Here is a 25,093-nt window from a genome sequence, read left to right as displayed (position 1 = left end):
AATTCCACAGATTTACCACCCTTTGTCTAAAGTAATTTCTCTGCATCTCTGTTCTAAATGGACGTCCTTCAATCCTGAAGTCATGCCCTCTTGTCCTAGACTCCTCTGCCATGGGAAATAACTTTGCCATATCTAATCTGTTCAGGCCTTTTAACATTTGGAATGTTTCTATGAGATCCCCCCCCCCCCCACCCATTCTGCTGAACTCCAGAGAATACAGCCCAAGAGCTGCCAGACATTCCTCATACCCTTTCATTCCTGGAATCATTCTCGTGAATCTTCTCTGAACCCTCTCCAATGTCAGTATATCCTTTCTAAAATAAGGAGCCTAAAACTGCACACAATACTCCAAGTGTGAGCTCACGAGTGCCTTATAGAGCCTCAACATTACATCCCTTCTCTTATATTCTACACCTCTAGAAATGAATGCTAACATTGCATTCGCCTTCATCACCACCAACTCAACCTGGAGGTCAACTTTTAGTGTATCTTGCACAAGGACTCCCAAGTCCCTTTGCATCTCTGCATGTTGAATTCTCTCCCCATCTAAATAACAGTCTGCCCATTTATTTCTTCCAACAAAGTGCATGACCATACACTTTCCAACATTGTATTTCATTTGCCACTTCTTTGCCCATTCCTCTAAACTATCTAAGTCTCTCTGCAGGCTCTCTGTTTCCTCAACACGACCCGCTCTTCCACCTATCTTTGTATCATTGGCCAATTTAACCACAAATCCATTTATCCCATAGTCCAAGTCATGGACATATATAGTAAAAAGCAGCAGTCCCAACACCGACCCCTGTGGAACTCCACTGGTAACCGGAAGCCAGCCAGAATATGATCTCTTTATTCCCACTCTCTGTTTTCTGCCGATCAGCCAATGCCCCACCCATGCTAGTAACTCCCCTGTAATTCCATGGGCTCTTATCTTGCTAAGCAGTCTCATGTGCGGCACCTTGTCAAAGGCCTTCTGAAAATCCGAGTACACCACATCTACTGCATCTCCTTTGTCTACCCTGCTTGTAGTTTCCTCAAAAAATTGCAGTAGGTTAGTCAGGCAGGATTTTCCTTTCAGCAAACTATGCTGGCTTTGGCCTATCTTGTCATGTGCCTCCACGTACTCCGTAATTTCATTCCTACAATCGATTCCAACGACTTCCCAACCAGGCTAACAGGTCTATAGTTTCCTTTCTGCTGCCTCCCACCCTTCTTAAATAGTGCAGTAACATTTGCAATTTTCCAGTCATCCGGTGCAATGCTAGAACCTATTGATTCTTGAAAGATCATTGTTAATGCCTCCGCAATCTCGCCAGCTACTTCCTTCTGAACCCAAGGGTGCATTCTATCAGGTCCAGGAGATTTATCCACCCTCAGACTATAAAGCTTCCTGAGCACCTTCTCAGTTGTAATTTTCACTGCACATACTTCACTTCCCTGACACTCTTGAATGTCCGGTATACTGCAGATATCTTCCACTGTGAAGACTGATGCAAAATACCCATTCAGGTCCTCTGCCATCTCACATTACAATATCTCCAGCGTTTTTCCTATTGGTCCTATATCTACCCTCAACTCTCTTTTATCCTTTATATACTTAAAAAAGCTTTCAATATCTTCTTTGATATTAGTCGCCAGCTTCCTTTCATAATTCATCTTTTCCTTCCTAATGACCTTAGTTTCCTCCTGCAAGTTTCTAAAAGCTTCCCAATCCTCTATCTTCCCACTAACTTTGGTTTCCTTGTATGTTCTCTCTTTTGCTTTTACTTTAGCTCTGACTTCATTTGTCAGCCACAGTAGTGTCCATCTGCCATTTGAAAATTTCTTCTTATTTGGAATATACTTGCCTCATTTTTCACAGAAACTCCAGCCATTGCTGCTCTGCTGTCTCATTTCCATAGTTGCTGCCTGACCTGCTACGCTCCTCCAGCATTTTGTGTGTGTTGCTCTGGATTTCTAGCATCTGTAGAATCTCTTGTGTTTATGTTGATGATTGGCAAGCATTTTAACAAGATGACAAGATGTTGCTATTTCAGTTTATCAGAGACATCAGCCCATGTGAAATAAATGTAACCCCTCCTTGCACTAAACCAACAGAGAAATGCCATTACCTAACTGACATTAATTTTGGCAAGGGCAATCTCATTATCAGGAAAAAAAAACTATGTTATTAAGCTGGAGAATTTTTCCAGCATTGTTCTAGAAGTGCACCTCCAACAACAGACCCCACTCACTTTATTCCAAAATTCATTAACCTGCATGGGGCTTACAAAAGGTATATGCAGTAAAGCTCTGATAACCTGACACAGTTAGGACTTTGCCAGCCTATTAAATGTTTTTTAAAAAAACAGATAGCACAGTCACGACAGGCTGAATGGTACCTCAATGCTATTATATGTTGTAGTCATATCCTGGTTCAGGAATATTAAATAGAAAAAGCAGAAATACATCCGTTGAAATTCTGATGGATGTAGAGTAGCTTTAAGAAATGGACATTTTAAAGGCGATAGAATTGCAAGTGAGACTTTACCTCAAACAGACCAGAAGCTCCAGTATCCCGTGCATCTGGATCTTTAGGTCCCTGGGCTGGAGTGGGTGTTGGCGGTTTTTGGTCCTCTTTGCTTGGTTGCTTGGGAAGCCTTTTGTTAATGCCACGGGACCCATTTTCTACTTGTGTATGGCCTGATGGAGTGGTCAAATCAGGCTTTCTGACACTTTCATCAGAGACTGGGACTTTTATTGGTTTGTCCGCTCCATTTGCTGGACTCTGGGATCTGCCACACACATTCCTGAAAAACTCCTGAACAATCCCATACCTCGATGTATCCCCTTTTGTTTTCGCTTCATGCTGGCTTGATTTCCAAATTGAGTCAACACTTCCAGATGGGTGCTCAACAACATTGAACAAACTGGAGAGACCATCGTTGATGGAACTAAGCACGGGACTATCCCTGGTGGTTGTTGACCTGGCCCAGGCTGACTCATTCTGCCCTCTGTGGGACATGGCCCACGGACTTCTCTCCCTTGCGTGATCTATTTTTGACGAGCTTCTTCGCTGCAGCTTGGGAGAGCCGTATTTTGGTGAACAGCAAGGACGCTCGAACTTAGCTGGCACCTTTTCCAGAGACGAAGAGAGTTGTTTGCTACGGGAACTCTGGGTTGGCATTAGTAAGGAGCCTCTCGACGCCCAGGATCGGTGAAGACTGCTAGAGAGTGATCTTGGACTCTCCGTTTGCAGCCCGATGCTAATCGTCCGGGTGGTCTGAGTACCCACACTGACAACTCCAACGGTCTGGCATGCAGTATCGTTAACCTTCCTCTCTAGTGGTTTTGTGCACATAACGTTCCTGACGCAGTTGGCCACCTCCTTCATGTCGTCACTCATGTTCCCTGATATTTGCAGATCACGCAAGGCAGATGAAAGCCCAGAAGCTGCAGCAGCAGGAACCGAAACTGGTTGCTCTCCGCAGCCATTTTTCAGGAGGTCCTGGTGCTTGGAAAAGTTGTTAAACCACTTTTTGCACACATTCTCTGAGCCGAGGTCTGAACTACCCGTTTGTCTGGGTTTTGCCATGGTGAACAGGAAACCGGGCTCAATCATAATTTTCCCTTCATTGTTTTGAACCAAAGAGCCATCCATCCTGCGCACGACCGGTGGACTGTAGTAAATCCGAATGCCTGTTCTGTCTGGTGCTGTGTAACTCCTCTGCATCTGTTTTTTGTTGAGTTGTGGATTAACCAGGTTGCTAGCTGTGGTGAAGTCCCAGGATGAAATTACAGGCATTTCTGTTTTTGATTGCTTTATTAGCTTGACCTCCGATTTCTCATATAAGGAATCGCCATCACTAGTTGTGTGCTTCCGATTCTTTTTGTTCAACTCCTCCAGATTCTTTAAGCTTTTTGGTGTGGGTGGTAAATATGGAGATGAATCGAGCAAGCTCTCAAACTCAGACATTGACGAAACTGACTTGGCTCTAAAAATAATGCATTTAAAAATGAATTACTTTTCCTTGTACAAAAGCATAGGATAATGAATAAATTATAGTGCAAATCTACTTTATTTTGGATTTGGCAAGGTTAAGTTACCAGGGAATTATGTGATTTACAAATGAAAGCATAACTTCTCTCTACTAAGAAAAGTTTGGACAGGTACATGGATGATAGGGGTATAGAAACATAGAAAATAGGTGCAGGAGCAGGCCATTCGGCCCTTCGAGCCTGCACCGCCATTTATTATGATCATGGCTGATCATCCAATTCAGAACCCCGCCCCAGCCTTCCCTCCATACCCCCTGACCCCTGTAGCCACAAGGGCCATATCTAACTCCCTCTTAAATATAGCCAATGAACTGGCCTCAACTGTTTCCTGTGGCAGAGAATTCCACAGATTCACCACTCTCTGTGTGAAGAAGTTTTTCCTAATCTCGGTCCTAAAAGGCTTCCCCTCTATCCTCAAACTGTGACCCCTCGTTCTGGACTTCCCCAACATCGGGAACAATCTTCCTGCATCTAGCCTGTCCAATCCCTTTAGGATCTTATACGTTTCAATCAGATCCCCCCTCAATCTTCTAAATTCCAACGAGTACAAGCCCAGTTCACCCAGTTTTTCTTCATATGAAAGTCCTGCCATCGCAGGAATCAATCTGGTGAACCTTCTTTGTACTCCCTCTATGGCAAAGATGTCTTTCCTCAGATTAGGGGACCAAAACTGCACACAATACTCCAGGTGTGGTCTCACCAAGGCCTTGTACAACTGCAGTAGTACCTCCCTGCTCCTGTACTCGAATCCTCTCGCTATAAATGCCAGCATACCATTCGCCTTTTTCACCGCCTGCTGTACCTGCATGCCCACTTTCAATGACTGGTGTATAATGACACCCAGGTCTCGTTGCACCTCCCCTTTTCCTAATCGGCCACCATTCAGATAATAATCTGTTTTCCTATTTTTGCCACCAAAGTGGATAACTTCACATTTATCCACATTAAATTGCATCTGCCATGAATTTGCCCACTCACCCAACCTATCCAAGTCACCCTGCATCCTCTTAGCATCCTCCTCACTGCTAACACTGCCACCCAGCTTCGTGTCATCCGCAAACTTGGAGATGCTGCATTTAATTCCCTCATCCAAGTCATTAATATATATTGTAAACAACTGGGGTCCCAGCACTGAGCCTTGCGGTACCCCACTAGTCACCGCCTGCCATTCTGAAAAGGTCCCGTTTATTCCCACTCTTTGCTTCCTGTCTGCTAACCAATTCTCCACCCACACCAATACCTTACCCTCAATACCGTGTGCTTTAAGTTTGCACACTAATCTCCTGTGTGGGACCTTGTCAAAAGCCTTTTGAAAATCCAAATATACCACATCCACTGGTTCTCCCCTATCCACTCTACTAGTTACATCCTCAAAAAATTCTATGAGATTTGTCAGACATGATTTTCCTTTCACAAATCCATGCTGACTTTGTCCGATCATTTCACCGCTTTCCAAATGTGCTGTTATCACATCCTTGATAACTGACTCCAGCAGTTTCCCCACCACCGACCGAAGTATGGAGGGCATGGTCCCAGTGCTGGTTGATGGGAACAGGCAGTTTAAATGGTTTCAGCATGGACTAGATGGGCCGAAGAGCCTTCTTCTGTGCTGTACTTCCCTATATTGCACCGCTTTTGTAAAGAAAATTACAAGCAATCCTGTTAACTCCAAATCTTTTGCAAGGGTGGACTTCCTATGCCACTAAAGTCTGGATGTAAATGAACTGACAGTGTAGGTATGTGGAGAATAGAAACAGAGGGTGATGCTAATGTTATATGGTGACGGAGAGATTAAGCTACAGGGAAATCTGCTGTGGTTCTTTCAATGTACTTAGCATCACTCCCACATTCATTATAGTTACTGACTCAGTATTTGGATTACATAAAGGGGTTTTGTCATTCCTGTAAAAAGTTAAGCATTGTTATAATTGGTTGTTAAAACGATAAAGTGATTCCAGTGGGTAGATGCGGAAACAAATTCCTTTCATGGCGAATCTGCAAGTATAATTGTAAAATAATGGTCAGCAGAATTTCACCCAAGAGATAGTGGAGATCTGAACCACAGTGCCTCGAGAGAGTGTGGAATGCTGCGTTAACTGAAAATTTTAAATCAAGGACTGTCATATTCAAAAGAGAAATGGAAGTTGGAGAATAAGCGGGGTTGACCTACTGATCACCCAGGAGTGACTGCATGATCTACTTCTGCTACTATTTTCCTATGGACCAGAATTTTTAAATTTTTATGAAGATTGGCTCAATGCAAAGAAAATGCAAGTGATCTGGATTGTGGCCAAGTATTAAACTTAGGGTGAGCAAAGAAACTGCTTGATGGTGCTGATTTTATGATGAACATTTATATGCTTACAATCTAATTTCTTGATCTACAATATTTACCGTTGTAAATTAGTTCCCTTTGCCTCCAATGCATCAGAAGTTTCCTTTATGCTGTTTTTATGCTGCAACATCTGAAAAAAATTACAAGCAAGTAATGTGACTTAGAAATTATAAAATGGCTGCTTGCAGGTTCTGGTTAAGCTATTTTGATTTCCTCAAGACTGCAGAGACTACATTTGAAGGTCACTGAGCACGTGCAAAACCCACCTGATCCTTACACTAGGCTGACAACAAGTACCAATGCCACAGGGCTCCTGCAGGTCTTTGATCTCTGCTTTATTCAACCGATGCGGCAATTATTCTTCTAAGACATTCACCTCAGGGTCGAGGATGACTTAAATGCAGCAATTACACACAGCAGAGCTGAGTGAGGAGGGGGAGGATATCCCCCCAAATGCTGTATCATTTTTCAACACTGTCTAAGCTCATTTGCAAACAGCGCAGAGGAAATTTTCCACTATACTCTTTATTTAAAAAATCTAATTTAATAGGGAAAGAAGATCCGTGATGTTCTGTCTTATGACCTATGGGAATTAAATGTAAACAAGACAATGCGATTTGGCGTGGTGATGGATTTGTTCCTCTTTTAATAATATTTATTTATTGAGATACAGTGTGGAGTTGACCCGTCCGGTCCTTTGAGCTGCGCTGCCCAATTGTAGCCTAATCACGGGGCAATTTATAATTACCCATTAACCTACCAACCGGTATGTCTTTAGACTGCGGGTCGAAACTAGAGCATCTGGAGGATGCCCACCTGGTCACCAGGAGAATGTACAAACTCCTTACAGACAGTGGTGGGAATTAAGCCCCAGTCGCTGGTACTTTAAAGCATTGTGCTAACCACTACGCTATTGTGCCATGCCAATATTAAAATGGCAAAGCTTTTCCTAAATAATTGATAATCTGCAATGAATTTAGCATTTTCATATATCTCAAAATTCAAAGTGAACTATTACAGATAATAAATGTGAGATTCCATCCCCAACCTCCCAATAAATAAGAAAATATTCATTGCATTGTACCATGGAAACCAACATCTTGTTCTCGTCTTCTATGCCGCAATCTTGTATATTCTAACTATTTCTAAAACAAAAGTATCATTGTATTAGTGTGTTGAACACTGGATATTTCCAAGATGACACAGTCAATTTTTTTTTCCTCCTTTGGAGAAGAGAGTTTCCTTTTAGTAGATTTATTGCAATGCTCAATTTCTAGAGAGAAGAAACTCCACTTCATTGGGATCTCCTATGCATTGCCATAAATGCAACATGGTGAGACATGCCTAGACAAGATGAAGATTCAGTAATCTATGAATTGAAGGCAGGGGGAACACTGCCAGTCTCCAATCTAACTGCTACTGCTGTTGAATCTCAGTAACTTCTGGCTGGTGGTCAGTGAAATAAGTACTTTGTTAATCACTCTTTTTCTAGTAAAAAAAATCATCGTAAACAATAGCCTGCAACTTCACTTTGGACTTGGAAGCAATTCAATGCGGCAGGACTGAATTAAGGTGGGGCAGCTGACTCCTCGCTGACAGCAAGGAAGACCTGAGGTTTGATTGATTTAAGAGTCAGCCGAATTGGAACAATCGGGTACAGGCTGAATCCAGGTGGCAGGGTCCGGGCCCCAGGCCCCAGAGTGTACTGAAGTGAGTGAACTTGATGTCTGGTTGACAATTTGGGCGTTGGGCCAAATTGAAAAGGTCAGGGTGTTAGGAACGGAGGTGAGAGATGGGCTGGTTCAGCTTGGTTCTCCGCTCTGTGCTGAACTAAAGGTCTGTGGACAGACTCTCTTTGTGGACTTCAGTTCCGAACTCTATGCGCCTGCGTTAATTTTTTGCATGATTTGGTTTTTTTTTCTCTCTCTCTGCACATTGTGTGTTTGATGATTTTTTAAAAAAAGGTTATTTTGGGTTTCTCTGTTTTGTGTCTGCCTATAAGGAGAGGCATCCCACAATTACATAACGTATACATATTTTGATAATGAATGTACTTTGATCTTTAATGCTGAAGGAGAAAGGACCAGGCTCCTGAGAAAATCAAAATACAGGAGCAGACTGAACATTGAAAATTAGACTCTGATTTCCAAGAGTTAGTTTTCTAAGACTGCCTCCCTTACAATCTTTAAAATCTCAGGACCATTTAATTGCCATTTCCCGGAGCAGCTGGAGAGAACGACTGCAATAGCCAAGAACAACAGGTGCATTTCTGCTTCCATCCTGACTGGTATGTGTGCCGATTCAATGCATTCCCATTAAATTAGGAGACTGAGCAAGAATTTCCACAGAGTAGGAGTGCTTTGCTTATGCTGTGGCAAAATACATCGGGTCTTACTATGCCATGATACAAATAACTGATAGGGAAATAAAAATGGGCAAATAAAGCTGTGTGTTATTTATATTTGGATTGGTGAAATGGCACCTATGATGCCATGACAACAAGCAAAAAGACTGAGTTACTTTGGCCCTTTTTATATTAAAGAATTATGAATATGTATGCTGCACAATATTGGATTAAGTGGTAATGTGGCAAGTTCATCCATTTTGTGACGGGTAAGTGCTGACAGCTTGATATAATAAAGTGCTGTCTTTTTGTGACTTGGTCTCAGACATGTCAAATCTAACCCATCACTTATAATTAATTCCTTGTCAATACATTATCTGGCTGCAGGACCTCACTTGGTATTTTAGTGGCCTTGATCTTTCATACACCTCAGCAGTAGATACAATGATTTGGATGCCAAACTTTCACCATGCAGAGCATTTGAGTGGCTCTTCTTGTGTCACCAACACATTTTCCTAAAAAGGTGGTGACCAGTATTTATGTCTGGCTTCCAGCAGCACTTCTGCATTTTGCTAAGCAACATGTACACGTTCCATTATTCAGTAATGATGCTGCATCAGCACTTGGCTAGACATTGTGGTAATGCTTATATTTAGTGATATTAATTGCAGATAAATATTAGGATAAATGCACCATAATGAGACAACTCAATTTAGTACTGCTTCTCCCATGAAAACTCTCCAGAGAACAGAGTTTAGTGATGCCAACAGTGTGGGGGAAGGCTAGGATCTTGGGACAGCTTTACAATATTGTAGTGCTTTCCTAAAGCATGTGTAGTCCATTTTTTATAAATTTACTAGGAGACAAATTCTTGCAGACAGCAGCGTCTTTTCTGGTTTGTTCCCTTTGTGCGATTCACTGCCAGGAAAACAAATTTGCAAAATCCACCCATAAGTTGCATAAATTTTAAAAACTAAATTAAAATCCACAGTGAGACAGCCTCTCATGACCATAAAATAAAATAATGTTTATTATCTACTGGATACACCTCACCAAAGGCAACAGCTCTTCTACTGCAGCACATGGGGTCCTTGGTGTAATTGGGAAATGGGAATTCCCATTCGTTGCTGCGCTGTTCCACTTAACAACATAGGTTTATACATGATGGGAAATCAGAGAACCTTGGCAAAAAGCAGCAATCTTGAGTTTGCAACTGATGCTGCTGTCAGAACCAGCACCCCCATATCTATTTTGGGGGCTGTGATACTGGAAACTCACGTTTCTTACTGAAAACATTAACACACATCCAGAAACCATCTGAAAGCAATAAGATTTTTAAATCAATCAGAAACTCCTTTGTACTTACCTGATTGATCTTGTGTTGCATTTCCTTCAGACGCTGTTCACTGTGGCTCCGTTCATTGTTAAATCGATCAAGAAGCTCCAACTTTTCCTGACTCCAGTTCTTCTCACTGATTTGAAGCTGCTGCGTTAGGTCCATGACTGCACTGTACGACTCCGCAAGTAGCTGCTGATGTTCTTCCCTCTCCCACTTCAGGGTGGCCTTCAGATCACTAGGAGCCTTCTCAGAAGCCAGTTTCCCAGCCCTACCTTCCAGCTGTTTAGGGACAGTTAAACATTCAGTTCCTTACTCTGAATCCCTCGCAATTATACTTCGTTTTTTTTTCAAATAGCTCCCTACTTCTAAACCTTAACAGTCTAATGACATGTAAACCGTTTGGTTCTTGTGATTTGATGGAAAATATTCTATCCCTGGTGAGTTCCAGTGCTTTTTTGTACTTCTGTCACTTAAATAAAATGGATTGACTGAAACACATTTCTTGCTTTACTACTTAAAATAACTTTGTTTACTACTATAAAATAAACCTATGCACTTCCAACATTTACTGATTCTTACTTACTTGATTATTCCAGAGTAAACCCTGGAGCCGCATTGCTAGAAGCAGGGAACAGCAATAAAGAAGAGGGGCTTCTATAATCCAATTGATCTGGTTCCTGCTGCTACAGTTACCATGACTTAAACATTCTCCCTGTGATATTCATGGGTTTCCTCTGGGTACTCGGTTTCCTTCCATCATCCCAAAGATGTGATAGGTATCTGGCCACTGTAATTACCTCTTGAGTATGTGAGTGGTAGAGTCCAGTGGGGGGTTGATGTGAACATGGAGAAAATTAAATAGGATTAGCACAAGTGGGTCGATGGTCAGCACACTCTCAGTGGGGCAAAGGGATTGTTTCTGGGCTGTATGAATCTATGAGAAATACAGTGTCCCTGATAAAAACTAATTCCAGGATTAGATTTTTGGCTCACCACATCCCAGAGGACAGAGTAAAATCTGTTAACCTTCAGTGCACAAGTCCCTGTATTTGGAAGCGGGGCCTGTGATATGTAAACCAACTTGATTATTCACTGACTGCAGGATATTTTCTGACGTCAGAAAATTACCTTAAGAACAAATTAAATTAAATGAATAACTTCACAAAGAATAAAATGGTGAATAACTGAAATCTGCCTTGGACATTTTCAGAACAAATCTGAGATATTTCCTCACTCACAGAAGTGACCCCCTACCACAAACAGGTGGAGAAATTCTCAGCTGACGTGGTAAGCACAGAGGCCAGGAGGATTTTCTACATCCACATCGACACAAACCCAAAATTAATTGAAAGAATGCATCTTGCATCATACCACATTCTGTTTCAATATTTAGACTCAATTTTTTTTATCTCAGAGAAACTGCTCTCGAGAGAATGCATGCTTTATCCATTTCTAACCATGAACAAGTCTTGGATGACATCTGTTTCCTTCTGACTCATGCTTTATTGCTACGAAAATCCCTGATGAAGTCATCCAAGAAATGGAATGGTTTTGACTTTTAACCCTGAACTACAAGAGGACAGACTAAAAGACAGATGCGTGGTGCTTTACATGAATTCAGGACATCACAAAATCCTTTAGATTGCAATGAAATGTACTTGATGTGTAGTCACCATGTTCGTCATAGGCAGTCTCTCAGGATCAAAGATCTACTATTCTGGTTTTCTGTACCCTGAAAGAAGTGACTGTAATTGGTCCAATAACACAGTGTTTGCTTGTCCTCCTAATGCATGGATTCAAGGACTCTAGATATCATGGTGAATACTCCTTCTTCACTTTTAGAGATCATGGGCTAGAGATTTACAAAAGTCAACACCTTTGAGCCTTTTTCATTTCAAATCTCTTCCCAGAGCAGAGCTTGCGACATAGTGTCTGTTTCAGGACCAAGCCAACTTCACTGCTCCAAAGAGCACCGTATGAGGTCATTCTTCCCCTCGGCCATTAGGCTCTATAATGAGTCAGGGAAGTGATGACCATCTGTTAGACAGATTGAGGTAACTTATTTTTCATTCTTTCTTCTCTTCTAATATTTGTATATCTGTGCACTTGTAATACTACTATGACATTGTAATTTCCTTTGGGATCAATAAAGTACCTGTCTATCTATGAAAGTCAATTTGCCTATAAGGAGTTCTTCTGGAGAACAGTGTGATAATAAGAATCTAATTTCCTTTTAGCAATGTAGACAGAGGATGAAACTTTGGCCAGTATACTGGAAATATTTCCTTTCCTCCTCTTCACAACCACGGCAAGGGATCTTTCAAGACCAGCAGAGATAGCTGATGGGTCTGTGCTTAAGATCTCATCTGAGAGATGGCAAGACTGATAGGACTTCTTCAATACTGCTCTGAAGTGTTGACCTAGATTTCTATCATGACTTGAAAACTAGATTTTCAAAGGTGAGAATGCTACCAATGGATCTGTGAGTAGATGCTATAACCATATCATATTAGCTATCATGTAGCAAAATGGATTGATAATTATTTGTTTCAGATTGAAATGTTCTTTGTGGGAATGGAGTGAGGGAGAAGGTGCAAACAATCTATGATTTTGGGTATATGAAAAATACACCATCTTAGGCAGAATGGAAATGCAGGCATGTAATTGTTTACAGTCTTGTTAGTTTAACACACAATAACTTGTTTGCCTGGTTTGTCACATTTGGACCAACCAAAAAAAACCTATTTCAAAGGCTGCAAGTCATAAAGATAAATGCTTGCACCACAATTTATACCAGGAAAGTCCGAATGTTAATGCAAATTTAATTCTGCATTTATTTCCAGCATCAGAATCTTAATATTATAAATCTTCTCACAGAAAATAATGAACAGTCCTAGATTGTTTCAATGACTTTGTGGTTTCTTTTGTTTCTTGGCTGTCTGTGGGAGGAAAAATCTTAGGACTGTATATTGCATATATACTCTGTTAATAAATGTACTTTGAGTCTTTGAACTTTGATAAAAAACAGTTTAGTAATCATAAAAGAGATCAACTAACTTGCTGGAACTCAATGATCTAAAATCAAATTGTTCGAATCGATTTACAAAACTAGCAAATGCCTGGCAATATGGAAAATTAACTGGTTATCTCCTATTCACAAAAAGGCCAAATTCAGTCCAGCTATTTATGGTCCAATCTCTCTACGTTCAAGCACAAACAGGCTGATGCTGCCAAAGATGGATTAAAGAGCTGAATCTCGGCAGTAGAAGTGGGAATGACTGCTTTAACATCAAGGCAGCAATGTGGTGTTATAGATTGCCAATGAAAAAGAGCACCAAGACAAAACACTTTTGTTGTTGAGGTCATATCTCAGACAAAGTAAGCTGGTTGTTGTTAGTGGTTGATACTTGCAGCCACATGATATCACTGAAGGAGTTCCTCACAGGATTGTCCTGAGCCCAGCCACATACCATCAGCTGACTTTCCAGTCTTCATAAGGCCAGCGTGAGAATGTCCACTGCTGCGGGACATAGAGAAAGTGAATGGTCATTGTCTATTTCCTGGGTAAGGGAGTCTAAACTAGAGGCATAAGTTTAAGGTGAGAGGGAAAAGACTTAAAAGGGACCTGAGGGGTGACTTTTTCCACACTGAGGGTGGTGGGTGAATGGTACAAGCTGCTAGAGGAAGCTTTAGAAGCAGCTCCAATTACAAAGTCTAAAAGATATTTAGAGAGATATATCGATAGGAATGGCTCAGATGAATATCCGTCAAACTTCAGGAAATGGAATTAGCTTAGGGAGGCATCAAGGTTGACATGGATGAAATGGGCCAATGGGCCTGTTCCTTTGCTGTGCAACTCTGACTGGAAAATGTTTCATACCATGCCCACAATCTTGGACATTGCTCAGAAATAAGCTGAAGCTGATGCACTTTAGGTTAAGAAACTTACGTACCACTGAATTGCCAGACAATGACCACCTCCAACCACAAAGAATCCGACCCTTACTGTTCAGCAGTATTATCACTGTTGAGCCCTTCACCAGCAGCATCCCAAGAGTCATCACTGACCAAAACTCAGCAAACTAGCCATAAGAAAAGACAGAGGCTGTGTATCCTGTGGTGAGTGATTCACTTCCTGAAACATGCCCTGCAGGCGTGAGTCAAGAGGATGCTGGAATGTTCTCCATTAGACCAGATCTAACAACACTCAGAAGCTGGAAAAGCAGCCCACATAGTCGGTATCTCCTCCATTATCCAAATGACCCATTCCCTTATCAGTGCTCATTGGCTACAGCGGGCACTAAAAGCACTTTTGTTGGTGACTCCAATTACATTAGTGCAGCAGGCACATAGGAACACCACCACCTTCAGCTTCACCTCCACGTTGCTGGTGTTGGCTCTAAATTTGGAACTCCCCTCCCAACCACAATGCAGGAGTACCTTCACTAGAAAGCTTCTAGTGATTCACACTGGCAGTTCACCATCACCTTCTCAAGAACAATTAAGGAATGGGAATGAACACCAACATAGTCCACATATCAACAAACTATTGCCTAGAGTCTTCACTGAATATCAGCAGACCAGTACTTCACCAACACGAGATGCTGGAAATCCAAGCAACAACATAAAATGCTGGAGGATCTCAGCAGCTCAGGCAACATCTATGGAAAAGAGTAAATAGCTGATGTTTTGGGCCTTCACTGGTACTTCTAATGCAGAACATACTCCCACACCTAATGCAAACCAGCTAAGCAAAGAGTTTTTACATGGTTTAAACCAGGGCTCCCAACTTCTTTTATGCCATGGAGCCTTAACATTAACTGAGCGGTCTGTGAATCCCAGGCTGGGAACCCCTGATTGAAGCATAATATTAATGCCCAGGCCTAGCTCTACACAAATGCATTCAAAATTGAAGCTACCTTGATACAAAACAATAAAAGGAATTAATTGTTTTCACAATGATGCAGTGGTACAACACTTGGTTGCCAGGGTAACTGAAATTGATCAGATAATTGCATTTTACCCTCATCGCCATTAAATTACAGTGTGGATAATGAAGACAGAGTCTGGTGTCACATGACATGGAGGCAAGTGGGACTCATTGTTAATCTGCACCCAATGCAATTGTGGGCAGATCAATCGGCAACTGTTAAAAGCTGATCTGCCATGCTGCTACTTGCCTCCGAACTAAAGCACAACATACGATCTGAACTTGTACTTGTTCCGTTGTTCCTTTTCGCACCTTTTGGCACATTGAGCAGAATTGAGCAGCAAAGTACAGCGGCTATACTTTATTAGGGGTTTGAAGCAATTTGGCATGCCAACAAATACACTCAAAAACTTCTATAGTTGCACCGTGGAGAGCATTCTGACAGGCTGTATCACTGTCTGGTATGGAGGGGCTAATGCACAGGACCAGAAGAAGCTGCAGAAGGTTGTAAATCTAGTCAGCTCCATCTTGGGCACTAGCCTATAAAGTACCCAGGACATCTTTAGGAAGCGGTGTCTCAGAAAGGCAGCATCCATAATTAGGGACCTCCAGCACCCAGGGCAAGCACTTTTCTCACTGTTACCATCAGGTAGGAGGTAGAGAAGCCTGAAAGCACACATTCAGTGATTCAGGAACAGTTTCTTTTCCTCTGCCATCCGATTCCTAAATGGACTTTGAAGCTTTGGACACTACCTCACTTTTTTAAAATATACAGTATTTCTGTTTTTGCACATTTAAAAAAATAATCTATTCAATATACATATTTGATTTACTTGTTTATTTAATTTATTATTTCTTTCTCTCTCTCTGCTAGATTATGTATTGCATTGAACTGCTGCTGCTAAGTTAACAAATTTCATGTCACGTTGATAGTAAACCTGATTCTGATCCTCACCATTTTGTGTAGCATTTGACTGTTTCTTTGCAAGGCAGAGTTGCTAGCTCATCACTCAACCCAGCATAGATGGAAAGTGTATAAGGAGCTGGCCGGAATTGAACTCTCGACTATTTGCCTCGAAGTTCGTTGCCGATGCCACGACACCACCTATGCTCTACTTGTGCAACATGGAAAATCTATACAGTACAGAAAAGATGAGTCTCTGTCCAAGTCCCCTTTTAGATGGTTAGCAGTGATTATCCTGTTACCACTATTACAATTCATTCAGGTTTTAAGTATTTGGAGAGTTTAGGAATAATATTCTTTTATTTTTTCAATCTCTTTGGTTTTCTTAATCCACGTGTCATTTCCATCACCAATTCTTTTCCACATATGATATTGAACACAACAGTCAGAAGCCTGACTACATGATAACAGCAAAATTGAGCTTTCTGCCGATTTTCTCAAGTCGGAGAAGCTTGAAGTAGCGATGCTGCAGACTGTAACATCGAATCAGTGAGCTATCGAGGCTGGCATGATACCTCTCTCCCCCTTGTTAGAGAGTGAGAGTGAGAGAGCCTGTGGCATGTCAAACTGTTGGGCAAACAGAGGTTTTTGATGGACTCTCGATCATGCTCTCTGGGGGCTTTGCTATTGCTTGCATGCTGGGTGGTGGGGGTGATGTTTTGCTGAGGCAGGTGGGGGAGGGGGAGGGTGAATGCTTTGTTGCTGCTTGTGCGTGGGAGGGGGATGGGGGGCTTTGGGGTTCTAGTGTTTTCCTGTCATTCATTCTTTGTTTTTTTCTCCTTTTGTTTTGTGGATGTCTCCGGAGAGTAAGAATTTCAGGTTGCATACTGTATACATTCTCTGAAATTAAATGGTACCACTGAACTGTTCTACTTTACATTTCCTTCTGAATTCTTGTGCTGTTAATTTCACAATCCTTTGACCAGAGCAGGTATAGAACTATGCAGTTACTTGGGTGTTCACTATGGTATCAAATGGAGTGTTTTCTTTGCTGTTCCATTAGCAGATTACACAGAAAACTGCCACTATAAAAAATTAAACACGCAAGGTCAAAACTAGCTGACCTGTAAGTGCTGTTGGACGCCCTGGAGCATTGAAGAAAGACATAATGTAGAATAAATGATTTAAATTAGTGCTTCCAGCACTGACATTTACTGTGTGAACTTTGCTAATGGAAAGAGAACAGTGGCAAGTTCTAATATGTAAGACTAGTCTTTTTTTAATTTCTACCCAATTTCTGGTCGGAAAATCCCAAATGGATTGTATTTCTACAACAAAATGAACAACCTGTCTTGAGGGATAGATTTCTCACAAGGCTTGCCAGACAATACATGGCATACAAATTTCCATCTGAATCACAGCATTTCCATTCCCCGTGCTGTTACATGCAGCTGTGCCTCTGGGTCAGGCTAATGAAGGAAACTGCGGTTTACTGAAATAAACCCTTGTAATAGTATGGTTTAGTTATATCAGTCAACACATGTATGTCATTTTATAAATCAGTGCAGTTATTAGTGGGAAAATGAATGAGGGAGATGATTCCATGAGCAATAAAGCTGGAAAAATCCACCATTTCACTTAAAGTTACTAGCTTGGATAAATACAGTACACAAGTCCTTTGCAGCTTTAAACTAGCCACAAAATCGGCATCCCAGATTTCCCATTACTTTGCTATGGTTTGGCCGGTTAAATCACCACATGTTAGGCTTTAGCAAGAAACAAGAACTCTATTTAATATTTTATGTCAGACACAAAGGAAGGTCACAGTAAGTTGGCACAAACAGTAGAGTAATTGCAAACAAAGACAGCTGCTTGGCTAAACCCAGAGATCTAAAACACTGCTGCCCAACTTTTGCCTCTCTGATTTTTACCAACACAACATCTTACTGCCAAATAAATACTTGAACAATTTGAAGTTGCTACACACTTACTGGCAGATATACTAAACTCCCTTTTAATTAAGGGATAACTGTTGATTCTCTCCAAATTAAACTACCTAGTTAACTGGAAACCAGTTAAATATGAGTGTGGAAAACCATTTGTTCAGATCTTAATTGTTGGTGAAGCATTTCAGCATGTCAAATACAAAATAGAGCAAAAACTACTGGAGGAACTCAGTGCGTCAGGCAGCATTGGAGAGGCAAAGACAGTCATTGTCTTGTGTCAAGATCCTGCATCAGGACCTATGCAGGGTTTTGATCCAAACTGTCGGCCATCTTTCCGCTTCTGTAGGTGCTGCCTGACCTGCTGAGTTCCTCCAGTAGTTTAGTTTTACACCTAGATTTCAGCATCTGCAGATCTGTAACACAAAAATACAATGCAAATTATTTTTGAATTTGTTCTTTGCACTCTCCCTCTCTGAATCTACATTTTCCCTTCTCTTTGTTTCTCTTCCCACATTTGATTTGTCATTGAATTCAACAATGAATCAACACCACCACTGCAGCAGCTGAGGGGTTTGTTTGGCAGTCCCTTCAATCTGATTGCTTAAATGCATGCACAGTTGATAGCTGAGTTTGCTCAGTTCTCAGATGACTCAAATCACTATCCAGTTGTATTTTAGAAATTTGCCAAACAAAAGTTTAAAAATTCTAATTAACTGGAACCACCATTGGATGCCTTGCCATAGCAAACCTCATGAATCAGCAACACTATGATATAACAGCAACAGGAGGATATTCACATTCATTATTCTAAATGGTCCACAATGCCACCAGAAAAGACTCGGCTAAATTGCACTTTAACATTACTATCGATTAACATCAGTTTTATGTAATTTCACATTTTTCGCTTGTGATGTGATTTTAAGCTAAATGTTCATTAGCCTGATACGGCTACTTTCTTTATATTCCTTTTAAACTGATTAATCCTGCAATACTTAGTTGCAAAGTAACGTCTTTTTTGGTTGCTTTGTAAATGCTCAATGTACCAAATTTTGCCTACATTGAAAAGTACGGTCAAGCAGGAATTCCTTGCTCTGAAGTGCTTTGGGATGCTCCGAGGATATGATGAGTCATTTTGTAGATTCGGAATCTTCTTCCAGAAATAACTTCCGGCAATATTAGTAAACAGTATTAAACAACATTGTGCAACATTTGCCTACTTGCTATGTAGGGAAGAATGGAATCTTGTACAAATCACTGTAAATTCATCCACTAAAGTCTGCAAGATATTTTTAATTAAAGATATTGCTCATTAAAAGGAATTAGTTGAATAATGAATCTACTTGAACACTTATTAAAAATTGATCTGAATTTGAAGTATTACCCCAAACTAAACAATAAAATTACAACTGCAGAACAAACTTATAAAATGTGATAGTTGATATGAATCACTGACTGAAGTAATAATTTAGAAAATACATCTGAACTGAACATTAATTAAATAGTTGTTTAGAAAAGGAAAACTGGAAATCTACTTAATCACATGCACAAATGAGTCTAGTCCAATATAACTTTCATAAAATAATTTCCTAAGTTAATTTATTATGCTAGGGAAATTAGAGATGTGCAACATTTACTTTGAGAATGAAGAGACAAGAAAATGCCTTGCAGATAATTTATCAAAGTGGAAATGACTGCTTACAGTAAAGCAGTATCTCAGGTTCACTGACAGGAATCGTCAGTATTCATTTTCTGCAGTCGGGAAATAGTGCAGACCACACTATTCTGCATGTGGCATCTTGAGAGGAGGAAGCAATGTAAGTGAGAATAAGAGGTGATTCTATGATTAAAGTACATTTTTTATGATTAAAGTACAAAGAGATATAATGAACAGAGATTTATCTCTACTCTAAAGCCTTGAGATTCGAAGATCTATTATCAGTAATCATATCTGCCTGTTATTCCCTAGTTTGAGTTCGGTGTCTTTTCCAATTACAATTAGTCAAATTGGAACTGGAGTGACTCGACACCTAGTGGGTAATTTTCCAAGCTCATGCTAAAGCAGGCAAAGCCTGCCTATGAGCTCTACACACCAGGCCACCAACCCTTTTACTAAAAACACATTTACTGATTCCTCTCTATTGATGACAATTTATTTTTGTTATTCTTTATTTCTTATTGCACATTCAGAGCAGTGGGGATGCTCCTCTTGCAGGATGTGGGAAGGTAGGGAAACCTTTGGTATTCCTGAAGACTACATCCTCAAGAAGAACATCCAGCTGCAGCTTCTAATAGATCCTGTTAAGGAAATGGAATTAGAACTGGATGAACTCTGGATCTAGAGTTGTTCTAGGAAGTTACCAGGAAAGTTAACAAAGGGAAGACTGTGGGATATTGTCTTTGGTAAGGTCTCCCATGTGAGGTTGGTCAAGTAGATTCAGACGCTAGGCATTGAAGGTGAGTTATTAAATTCGATTGGAAGTTGGCTTCACGAAAGAAGCCGGAGAGTGGTTGCAGATGGTTGTCTTTCTGACTGGAGATCTGTGACTTGTGGTATGCTGCAGGGATCGATACTGGGTCCATTGTTGTTTGTCATCAATATAAACGACCTGGATGCTAATGTGGTTAACTGGATTTGTGGACGGCACCAAGATTGGGAGTGTGGTGGACAGCGAGGAAGACTATCAAAGCTTGCAGCAGGATTTGGGCCAGCTGGTGGAAAAATGGCAAATGGAATTTAATGCAGATACATGTGAGGTGATGTACTCTGGGAGGACCAACCAGGGTAGGTCTTACACGGTGTGCAGTAGGGCACTGAAGAGTGCAGTGAAACGGGGATCTGGGAATACAGATCCGTAATTCCTTGAAAGTAGCATCATTGTTAGATAAGGTCATAAAGGAAGCTTTTGGAAAGTTGGTCTTCATAAATCATGTATTGAATACGGAGTTGAAATTGTGTAAGACGTTGGCGAGGCCTAATTTGGAGTATTATGTCCAGTTTTGGTCACCTCTGTGCAGGTGTAAGAAAGACTGACAGAGTACAGAGAAAATGTTACTGGGACTTGAGGGCCTGAGACATAGGGAAATGTTGAATAGGACTTAATTCCCGAGAATGTAGAAGATTGAGGGAAGATTTGTTAGAGGTATACAAAATTATGAGGGGTATAGATAGGGTAAATACAAGTAAGCCTTTTCCGCAGAGACTGGGTGAGACTTGAACTGGAGGTCATTGGTTGAGGGTGAAAGGTAAAATGTGTAAGGTGAATATGAGAGGGAACTTCTTCACTCAGAGAGGCATGATGAGAGCCTGCCAGTGCAAGTGGTGGATGCGGGGTTGATTTCAAAATTGGAAGAGAAATTTGGATAGGTACATGGAGGGCGATGGCCTGGGTGCAGGTTGATGGGACGAGGCAGATTAATGGGTCAAAGGGCCCGTTTTGGTGTTATCGTATTTTTATGACTATAAATAGGATCATTCTGGTCGCCAACAGAGACCCTGGACAAGTGCCATAAATCTTTGGCACAGAAACTGATAATCTGTTATCATAAAAATAAAGCTGGGAAACAACAATCAATAGGTTTCAACAGGTCAATAGGTGCATTTAATGTCAGAGAAATGTATACAATACACAACCTGAAATTCTTTTTCTTCACAGACATCCACGAAAACAGGAGTGCCCCAAAGACTGAATGACAGTTAAAGCGTTAAACCCAAAGACCCCCTCCAGCTCCCCCTTCCACGCACAAGCAGCAGTAAGGCAACAACCCCCTCCCACCCCCACCAGCAAAAAAGCATCAGCACCTTCCACCGAGTTCTCAAGCATGCAGCAAAGCATCATTAAGGACACAGAATTGCAGTACCCAAAAACTACACGTATGATAATATGGGCAGTTTCTTTTAACACAGACAATCTAAGTTACTCTTCAAGAGGATATAGAGCTGGAAATTTCCTGACCTTGAGGAACTCCAGCAGTGGCTGAGAAATTTACATACTTTATTATACTGTTCCATTTGCTCTCAGTTATTCCACCAGCAACTTGTTAAACTTTTAAAATTTTAACCCAAATTGCTACATGAAACACAGTTTAAACAGTGATGCCATATGAAAAACTTGGTTACATTTTGTCCAAGCAATACACACAAAATGCTGGAAGAACTCAGGTGGCCAGGGAGCATCTGTGGAAAAGAGTAGGCCGTCAACATTTCGGGCCAAGGCCCTTCATCAGGAATGAAAAAAACGTTGAGGAGTCAGAGCTAGAAGCACCGGGAGGGGAAGAAGCAGTACAAAGCAGTAGGTGATAGGTGAAACCGGGAGAGGGGGACGGATGAAGTAAAGAGCTGGGAAACTGATAGTGAAAGAGATAAAGGGCTGGAGAAGGGGGAATCTGATAGGAGAGGGTAGAGGACCATGGAAGAAAGGGAAGAGAAGGGAAGGATCACCAGAGGAAGGTGATGGGCAGGTAAGGAGATAAGGTGAGAGAGGGAAACAGGAATGGGGACTTGTGTAATGGGGGGAGGGGCAGGGAGGAGCAATTATTAGAAGTTCGAGAAATCAATGTTCATGCCATCAGGTTGGATGCTACCCAGACAAAATACAAGGTGTAGTTCCTGAGTGTGGTCTCATCGTGTCAGTAGAGGAGACGATGGGCTGACACATTGGAATGGGAATGGGAAGCAGAATTGAAATGGGTGGCCACTGGGAGATCCTACTTCTTTCTGGCACCTCCTGGTAGGTGCTCGATGAAACAGTCTCCTAATCTATGTCAGGTCTCACCGATATACAGGAGGCCACACTGGGAGCACTGGGTACAGTAGAAGACTCACAGGTGAAGTGTCGCTCCACCTGGAAGGACTGTTTGGGGCCCTGAATGATAGTGAGGGAGGTGGTGCGGGGACCGTTATCGCACATGTTTCACTTGCAAGGATACATTTCAATTCAGATCCATAACACTAATTACAAGATGCTTAAATCTGTAAAGCCTTTGCTGAATAGATCATTGGGTTGGACAAACAATGGCACACCTACAACATATAACTTGATCGCAAATCTCTTCTTACCATCTCAACCCCTTTTTTAACCCACTTAAAAATAATTATGACATACTTGATATTCAGAATTATGTTTATTTGAAAGAACCCTTGCTCAATTAAGACAGACACTGCTTCTCTTTTCCACCATGCTAATTCCCGGTCATCAGAATAAAGCCTCTAATAAGCAAATTAGGAAAGTAACTGATTTAAATCAAAACAATTTCAAGGACAAATGTTCCTTGATTTGCATTATTTTAAAATAAGCATGCAGTCATCTTGCGTTTATTGACAACGAGTGCAACAATAATTGTGGCCGGCTGTTAACGTAGTACAAGTAGTTTATTCTCAATCTCTGCCTACCTGTGCAACACGACTCTTGAGTTCCACCCTTTCTACTTCCCAGGCTGATTTGGCATTTGCAAATTGAAGCTGAAGCTCATTGGTTCTCCTTCTTTCCTCTTTCAATTCTGTGCACAGGTCCTTTAAAATCATTTTAATGTCTCCGACAACTCTGCTGTATTCATTTGACTGGAAAATATAAAATCAGCCCAAAATATTATTCCTGCTAAAGTAAACAGCATGGCTATAATGTATATAATATTTAAAGCTCACAACACTCAGAATTACAAATACCATTCAACTGAATAAAATAGAAAAACCTATAGCCGAACTGCATGATAGCTGAACAAGTACCAATATTAGGCTGCCTTTATCAAACTTAATGACCCGACAAGCATATTCAATATTGGGAAAATAAAACTTAATAAGCAATGGATAGCATGGATAGGGATCTTAATATAAAAACATTACAGACAAAATTCCAAAGCTTCCCTGCTTTTTTTATGGACATCGTAGCATAGTGGTTAGCTTAATGCTACTGATCCTGGCATAATTCTGCTGCAGTCTGTGTGTTCTTCCCATTACTATATGGATTTCCTTTGGGTGCTCTGGTTTCTTCCCACATCCCAAAGGCATATCAGTTAGTATACTAAGTGGTCATAAGGGAGGAATTGTGAGGTGCAGGCTCATAAGGCCTGCTACCATGAAGATCTCTTTAAAAAAAACTTTACAAATCTAAAGCATCCTAGAAGCTGTAATAAGCAGGATACTGGAAGGCAGAACAACAAAACTGTATTTACTAGTATATTACAACAGGAACTGAACTTCACTGTGTGAAGGTCAGAAACTAGCTCACGGAATTCAAATTTTAAAAAATCTAGTAAATATCATGGACTACTTCCAAAGCATCAGTGAATCAACAACACCCAGGAATCAACGGCTCATCTCCTGCACTTCCTAAACCACACAGATAATATAAATAAATAAGCTTGTTAATAACATTAATAAGTGGGACAAACAGGCAGTGCTATGAGATACCTAAGAGAATTGAATCTTTTATTAAGTGACAAAGGAAGATCGTCAACAGATTAGTCATCCGACTATAATGAAATCATACACACTCAGTGGCCACTTTATTAGGTACAGGAGTGGAACCCGGTGTTGTCTTCTGCTGCTGTAATCCATCCACTTTGAAGTTCAACATGTTGTTTGTTCAGAGATACTCTTCTACACACCACTGTTGTAATGCATAGTTATTTGAGTTACTGTCACCTTCCTGTCAGCTTGAACCAGTCTGGCCATTCTCCTCTGATCTCTATCATAACAAAGCATTTTCGCCCACAGAAACGCTGCTCACTGGATGTCTTTGTTTCCTGCACTATTCTCTGTAAACTCTGGAGACTGCTGGGTGTGAAAATCCCAAGCAATCAGGCGTTTCTAAGATACTCAAACCATCCTGTCTGGCACCAACAATCATTCCACGATGAAAGTCACATCACATTTCTTCCCCATTCTGACATTTGGTCTGAACAACAACTGAATCTCTTGATCATGTCTGCGTGCATTTATGCATTGAGTTGATTGGATAATTAGGTATTTGCATTAACAAGCAAGTGTACAGTTGTACCTAACAAAGTGGCCTCTGAGTACATATGCTGGAATAATTCCTGCACTCTGTGGTTTCAAAAATCTTTTTAAAAAGTTAATGCTTATATACTATATCACAATTAGAATAACAGTAACACATAATTGCTATCAAAATTTAAAAAAGAGTGTCAAACCTACTTGAGTTTATAATTGAGATGAACCAAGTATGTACTTAAAATTTGATATTGGTTAGTGTACATGATAGCAAACATTCCTTGGAATTGAGATTATTGACCATTACT

General features: G+C 40.9%; 1 protein-coding gene across 1 annotated transcript in view; it reads right to left on the bottom strand.

Annotated features, from left to right (window-relative positions):
- The window catches only part of LOC134342759 (microtubule cross-linking factor 2-like), a 113,850-nt gene that overhangs the window by 8,136 nt on the left and 80,621 nt on the right, over positions 1-25,093 (bottom strand). Inside the window, exons 10-13 of the mRNA XM_063041293.1 lie at positions 23,226-23,393; positions 10,084-10,335; positions 6,433-6,503; positions 2,531-3,974 (exon numbers count right to left, since the gene is read on the bottom strand). Of these exons, the coding sequence (XP_062897363.1) occupies positions 2,531-3,974; positions 6,433-6,503; positions 10,084-10,335; positions 23,226-23,393 (1,935 nt within the window). The remainder of the gene's footprint in view (positions 1-2,530; positions 3,975-6,432; positions 6,504-10,083; positions 10,336-23,225; positions 23,394-25,093) is intronic.

The sequence above is a fragment of the Mobula hypostoma genome, chromosome 2 (genome assembly GCF_963921235.1).
Source record: "Mobula hypostoma chromosome 2, sMobHyp1.1, whole genome shotgun sequence".
Classification (NCBI taxonomy): Eukaryota; Metazoa; Chordata; class Chondrichthyes; order Myliobatiformes; family Myliobatidae; genus Mobula; species Mobula hypostoma.
This window is presented reverse-complemented; position numbering and strand designations above follow the sequence as displayed.